General features: G+C 40.5%; 1 protein-coding gene across 1 annotated transcript in view; it reads right to left on the bottom strand.

The window, feature by feature from the left end:
• The window catches only part of MAP3K5 (mitogen-activated protein kinase kinase kinase 5), a 231,453-nt gene that overhangs the window by 74,570 nt on the left and 149,362 nt on the right, over positions 1 to 7,521 (bottom strand). Inside the window, exons 14-15 of the mRNA XM_010844304.1 lie at positions 3,964 to 4,013; positions 1,401 to 1,496 (exon numbers count right to left, since the gene is read on the bottom strand). Of these exons, the coding sequence (XP_010842606.1) occupies positions 1,401 to 1,496; positions 3,964 to 4,013 (146 nt within the window). The remainder of the gene's footprint in view (positions 1 to 1,400; positions 1,497 to 3,963; positions 4,014 to 7,521) is intronic.

Here is a 7,521-nt window from a genome sequence, read left to right as displayed (position 1 = left end):
TTGCTTCCTGACCTGCATACAGATTTCTCAAGAGGCAGATCAGGTGGTCTGGTATTCCCATCTCTTTCAGAATTTTCCACAGTTTATTGTGACCCACACAGTCAAAGGCTTTGGCATAATCAATAAAGCAGAAATAGATGTTTTTCTGGAACTCTCTTGCTTTTTCCATGATCCAGCAGATGTTGGCAATTTGATCTCTGGTTCCTCTGCCTTTTCTAAAACCAGCTTGAACATCTGGAAGCTTACGGTTCACGTATTGCTGAAGCCTGGCTTGGAGAATTTTGAGCATTACTTTACTAACGTGTGAGATGAGTGCAGTTGTGCGGTAGTTTGAGCACTCTTTGGCATTGCCTTTTAAAGATAAAACTTTAGCTAAGAATCATAATTAAGCATACATATTTTTGGTGCCAAGATAAAAAGACTGAGTGTATATTGTAGCTAGTGTATCAATCATTTATAATGGTGTCAAATAGTGATTACTTGAATAAGAATAACCCCCAACAAAATTTTAAGTCCAAGCTGGCTTTTACTGCACTTTGGTGTCCCAACTGTAACTCACTTCTACTTGTTGTTTAGTTGCTAAGTCGCTAAGTCATATCCAGCTCTTTGCGACACCATGGACTGTAGCCAGTCAGGCTCCTCTGTCCATGGGATTTCCCAGGCAAGGATCCTGGAGTGGGTTGCCATTTCCTTCTCCAGGGCATCTTCCTGACCCAGGTATCAAACCCACATTTCCTGCTTGCCAGGTGGATTCTGTACTGCTGAGCCACCTTGGAAGACCCACTCATTTCTACAGGTCCCCACAATTAGGCACCGAGAAGAACTCAGTTATTAGCCCAGGAGAAATATACCCAGGGAGGTTAACACAAACATACAAAGCAGTTCATGGATTTTTGGATTATCTTTTATTGGTGTAAATTAGATCACTGGTTTTTAACTCAATATGTTCCTCCACTTCAAAATCCAATATAATTAGTCCAGGGTACAGCTCAAACACTTTCTAGAGCCCACCAGTTGACTCTAATATGAACTAGAGTTAGGAGTCACTGTTGTAGATAATGGTGAGAATTTCATTCAAGAATGAAAATTTTGGTAACCATAGAATACATGAGCTCTTTAAAAATGAGACCTAAGACTTGGCAATTAACTGGTAAATTTGGTTCAAGTTTTGTCTGTGGAAAAGTAAGTTATGACTAAGAAAAAGGTTGATTTATTAAAGAGAGGTCCTAAATTTCTCAGTTAAACAAGCCACATAATTATAAAATACCAACCCAAATGAAATATTTATATAAGCACATGGCCATGAATTCTCTACAGGAGCTACATGTTCATTCACTAATTAAAAATAATGATCAGGTAAGAACAGTCTTTTTCACACATCAACAATGACTAATACGTACTTTTTACAGTGAAGTTCTGTACAGAAGTAGATTTGGAAATCGTCAGAATTGTGAAGCACGTACAGAAAACAGCATCGTTCTTCAAATTTAGAAATACTGAAACAAACAAAAGAGAATTATTCACAGTAATCTCAATACCTTCCATGAATTGTGATGAAAACGGAATGCTTTTTATATTCAGTCCCAAGTATGATATCAATGCTGTTTATACCAAAATGTTATAAATAGCACTTCACAAGTGACACTCCCTGTACCACAGTACTAAAATTATTTAATATTCTGAGAATTGTCTTCCTACAGATAAGGCTGCTCAGGGTGTTGCAGGCACATAACCTACGTGGCCTACAACTTAGTGTGGAGAACAGGTCTTGCCTGTCGTAGCACTAAATTGTGCGCTGGGAAGAAAAGCACACATATCAGCTGGCTTACAGACCCGATGATTCTGGTTCTATAAGATCTGTCGAACAATAAAATTCTTTCAAAGCTGGGAAGGCAATGTGTGGAGGCAGTAAAAGCAGCTCATTCCTGTAGATAGTACAGAGGAGTGAAGAAATACCAAATAGCACTTGGATTGGACTCAGCCAGTTATTTAGTTTACAGCAATTGAAACAATTTTGAGTTTACAGTCATGCCATGCTCCTTTACGCCAAGGGTTGGCAAATATTTTCTGTAATGAGCCAGAGAGTAAATATATCAAGCTTTGAAGGCCAAACTACTCAGTTTTGCTGTTGGAGCAGCCTCAGGCAATACACAATGAATAAATATGGCTGAGTTCCAATAAAACTTTATTTACAAAAACAGGCAGCAGGTCATATTTGGTCTGTGGGCTATTGTTCTCCAATCCCTATTTTATGCCTTTGCATCTGCTGTTCCTTCCATTTGGAATGCACATCATTTTTCACTTCTTGCAGCAATTCTATCCATCATTTGAGGCCCAGCTTAGACCTTACTCCATCTCACTTCGCTACTTCCAACTGAAACAGAAAGATTTCCTCTTGTCTCTCTGGTCTTTGAACATACTTCTGCTAATTTCATACTGTAATGTCATTAGTTATTAAATGTCTATTGCCCTGCTGGGTTGTGAGTGCTTCAAGGGAAGAGTTCAGGTCTTAGTCATTTTTGTATCCTTCTCAACATTTGACAAATAGCTGGCGTTCAATAAATGCCAAATGAGCTGATGCAAGATAAACCGCTGACAGCTGGATTTTTTTCTATAGTTTGTCTTCTATTTATAGAGGAGGAGGCCAAGAAAAGTTAGATCTCTTTGAAGTCACACACTGGAACTCAAGTTTCTCAACACACAAATCGGCAGTAGCCACAAATAATCATTCCATGTTGATATTGTCAGTCACAACAAAGGCTGTGGAGCGATGCCATACATCGTTAGAGAAAATTAACTCATTGGAAAATGAATATGACAAAGAGAGATTTATACTTACCATACTTTTCTAGATGGATGGCTTAAAAAAGGCAGCAATAAGTAGTGTCTGGTCTTAAAAATTAAATATTAGGAGAGTAATGCTTTATCTGAGAAGGCATGGACTGGAAAGATATATAATGAGTCAGTCTGGCCTGCTTCTGTTCACATCATTCACAAGGTAACAGGTGGTTTTGCCAGGCAAACTCCAATTATCAGTGACTCAGACAACTCCACCAGTTCATGCTCCAACAAAACCAATTACCATTATGCCAAAAGCAACAAAGTATTGCATAACAGGTCTGCAGGAATCTGGCTTTTCTCATTTTTATTTATACGGGACAAACAGAAGTAAATGCAACTAATTTGGTTTGAAATGGGCAAGAGTTGGTTTCTCATAAACTTCTGTAAACACTTAACCAGGGGCTCTTGACTCTGAAAAAGTCTCATTTCTAAATGCCAGGCATGGGCATTATGATGGCAATGTCCAAACTGAAGGAAGCCACTGTAACCTCAAGAACATGTGATGAACAGAGATCTCAGGAAAAGTCATTAAAAAATGAATTCCCATAATCTCACCATGTTAGTATTGGCTGCTGCTGCTGCTAAGTCGCCTCAATGGTGTCCAACTCTTTGCGACCCCATGGACTGCAGCCCACCAGGCTCCTCCGTCCATGGGATTTTCCAGGCAAGAGTACTGGAGTGGGGTGCTATTGCCTTCTTTAGTATTAGCTAGAGGACCCGATCCAGTAGACAGTACATGTGTTTTCAACACATCTAAAGAGAGAGTAGTTCCTGGTATACCAAGAAACCCCATAAAAATCATCCTCTAACGTAAACCATCAGCTCCCCCAGCTGGAGAGGACCTCCAACAGCTCCCTTCTATCCTTACCTTGACTCTGGTCTACAATCACACTTATCTCTCAGTCACCGTATTTTAAGTAGGTGACAAGTACAGAGTCCATGAAGCTTTTGTTGCAAATCTTTTTGTAATGAAGATAGTGAGTCTGAAGAAGGCTGAGCATTTTTATCAACAGAAGGGTGCTTGAAGTTCTTTGCATTTTTAAATCATGACTATAAGTCCTATCCAAGACATTCAGGCTCTAGAAAAATGTTTTCTAAGTAAACAAAACCAAGGAGACTTACCTCACACCCCTGACAGAAGAAGCACTAAAATTCCACTCATGTATACCTTTCTAGAACACAAGGGAAAAACAACAACAAAGGTTGAGCCATCTGAATGGAAATAACGTAACAGTAATTTAATTGTTAATAATATACTGAGTAAATTTTCCTAGCCCATAATTCTGCAGGGACAAACTATTTAGATGGAAACTGTAGTTCATTCTCAAGCCACAAGGGTGATGCTTACTTAATAATTTCTGTACTCCAACAAAACAGCTTCCAAGAGAATCTAGGAGAATTAGTCTCATTAAATTCTAAAACTTGATTTTTAGCAGATTAACCTATTAACTGTTGTGCCTTCATCTTTAGAGTAAAAACCTCCCAATCCAAGGAATTTAATTACTACAGTTGAGTGATATTTCTTTTCTGAGAAAGAAAAACATTAATTTGAATAAAATCTCTGCAAGATTTTAAAGATAATTACTTATGAATTATCTTTAGTTGTACTTCCTAATTAAAATGGTGCTTCTATTTCTTCAGAAAATAGTACAGCAAGTAGGTATGCGTATGTATGTGTTTAGTTGCTCAGTCATGTCTGACTTTGCAGCCCCATAGACTTAGCACGCCAGGCCCCTCTGTCCATGGAATTCTCTAGGCCAGAACAGTGGAGTGGGTAGCCATGCCTTCCTCCAGGGGATCTTCCTAACCCAGGAATCAAACCCAAAGGTCTCCCACATTGCAGGCAGGTTCTTTACAGTCTGAACCACCAGGGAAGCCCATGTATGTGTAAAGACACATGTATATAGTGTCCATCGTTGCTATAAAGTGTGACCTAATTTATGAAAAATTCAATATGCTAATAAGGTTTGAACATAAGAAATCTGATGACATTTTAAAAGCATGAATGATTTGCAGGGCCAAGATGAAAATTAAATGTGGGAATTTATTTCTTGAGTTTATTACTAAAGCTGAGTTAAAATCAGTATTAAATTAATATGTATCAAACTTAAAAAAGTGACAAGATAGATGGCATTCCCTATAAAATATTTTATATTCCCTATAAAAATATTATTGTCAACAATATAGAAGTAACAACATAAATATTTTTATGGAAATAAAGCAGTTGATAAATGTGTCTAAACTGATCAAGTATTGTATTGTAGTCAACTCTGATTGCAGTTTAATTCTGTAAATGTAAAAGAACCAGAGAAACAAGCTTTTACCCACCCACTTAAAATACTGCCAGAGGCTGAGGTCTTGGCTGGGCTAGTGAAGTGAGTAATGAAGCCTGAGACTCTGAGGTGGTCCAGAACTTTCCTTTGGGCCAAAGCAACTCGAACAGCCACAATTCATCTCCACAACACCTAGTCCTCTGCTAGGACCATGCATCTTAAAAACAGATTCTTTCAAACTCGGAGCTGATTTACTAAAAAACTACTTTCAGTGCACATCTGTCAGGTAACGGGGATGTGACCTGAGTTAACACAGAGCAAATGTTGCTGTATGTGAGGCCCAGAGAGGGAGGAGACCACAGAAAGGTACTCCTGGAACTCAGCTTTCTTAACCAGAGTACAGAGGGACTTAAATTAAAATAGCAGCCGGTAGCTTCAGCTGGTAATTTGGAAAGTGGCTTCTAAATCCTGTTGGCCTCAGGTGACCTTCTAAAAATATGTGAGCCAAGAGCTGCAGCTGTTACCTGCACACTCCTTGCACACAATGCAGCCTTATCCTCAGAGCCTGCAACTGAGCTGCTTCCTAAGGCCAAGCCTCAGATCACGACAGGGGCGCTCAGTGCAGAGCCAGCTGAGCAGAGTTCAACCTGCGATGGAACACAGAGACTGATGAACACCGGCCAGGCAACTCTGGTAAAATCTATCCTCCATCAGCCCCCTTCTGGGAGCAGCCAAAGAGAGATTTCCCAGATTTCCTGGGCTAGTTTTGTAGGAAAAAAGTAGAGCATTTCCAGAATGTTAGATTCCTGGAAGGCTGTGAGTGCTGCCAGGGAATGTTCCATTTCAGTGGTGCAAAGCCCAGGGCCCAAGATGGGAGTGATGTGGGATGAGGAGTCCTCTCTCTTCACCTCCCTTGCTACTGGAACTCACCACACAGAGGCGCTGCTGAGCCATAAAGCCAACATGTAAGGTAAACGTTTCCTGGCTCCTCTGGGAGTCTGGGGAAAAGGGCAGCGCAGAGGCAGTGCTGGAGCGACAATTAATTCCCTAAAGCCCCAAACCAACACTCAACCTAATCTGCACAAGCACCATTTTCTTGGAAATGGTTAGCCTCAGATCCTGTGCCCCAGCTAGGGCAAGGCTGAAGACAAAGTGTTTAATACTGAGCTAACATGGCAACTTCCCTGGTGGATCAGCTGGTAAAGAATCCGCCTGCAATGTGGGAGACCTGGGCTTGATGCCTGGGTTGGGAAGATCCCCTGGAGAAGGGTAAGGCTACTCACTCTAGTGCTCTGGCCTGGAGAACTCCATGGACTGTGTAGTCCATGGGGTCGCAAGATCGGACACGACTGAGTAACATTTTTCTTTTTTTAACATGGCAGCAATTCCACTGTGGCAGACACTGTTGTTTCCCCAGGCGACAGCCATTCCCTTCCGTCTTTGCTACGAAAAAGTGTTTGTTGGTCAGGCGCAGGTGGCAATGTTTAGAGATGGTGAAACAGATTCCCTGAATCAGCCATGGTAAACCCATCTCCCTTGCTGGTGACTGGTTTAGGCATGGACACGTGATGCAACTTTTGGTCCCAGGGAACGGCCCTGACCTTCTTTGCATGCTGTCTGTATGGAGTGATCCTCGGTGCTGCTATTTAAGACCATGAGAGAAAAAACAAGAGCACATAGAGAAGCCAACCAGAAATCTGACACTGCTAAGCCACTGAAAGTAGCCCCCAATGATCCACCTCAGAAGTTCCTGTAATATGAGTCAATGTTTCCTTATTATTTAAGCCATTTTTAGTTGAGAGTTTTGTAGTCAAAAACTTCCTTGATGGGTGAGAGCATCATATTATCAAAATATAGAACCTATGGTAAATACATCCCCTAATACATGTCCTGGGTCTCCACTGAGTAGCCACTGGTTGGAACTGGACTGAGGGAAGTGGGGTGACACTTAGTTCTCCGCTGGGACCCTGCCCCAGATAGACCAGGAGTGCTTAGCTTCGAATTTCAAAGGACGGGAATTCTAAATAACAATGATTTTAAATATCTTGCAAATAACTTCTCTCTTCCACAATCTAGGTTTTTCTTTCATGTATACATGCAGACTTTCTTCAAGCACTAACTTTTTAAAGCAGCAACCAGGGAGAACTATTAAAAGACTGGGACTTCAATTAATTTGCCCCTGACCACAGAGTCCCTGAACTCTTGGGACTTGGTATAATGATCTTAAAGTTTTGAAAGTAGCAATATAAAGTATACACTAGCTCATATAACCATTCACCCCACATTTTAGAATGAAAATACTGGGAGAAGAAGTAAAGGAGTAAATAAAATCAACAAAAAGCAACACTAGGTTGTACTATTTTTAGAAGGAAAAATTTAAACATTTTATGACACCCTTCCAAGAAAA

Source organism: Bison bison, unplaced genomic scaffold (genome assembly GCF_000754665.1).
Source record: "Bison bison bison isolate TAMUID 2011002044 unplaced genomic scaffold, Bison_UMD1.0 scf7180017864198, whole genome shotgun sequence".
Taxonomy (NCBI): Eukaryota; Metazoa; Chordata; class Mammalia; order Artiodactyla; family Bovidae; genus Bison; species Bison bison.
Note: the sequence above shows the minus strand (reverse complement) of the source record. Positions and strands in the feature narration are given on the sequence as shown.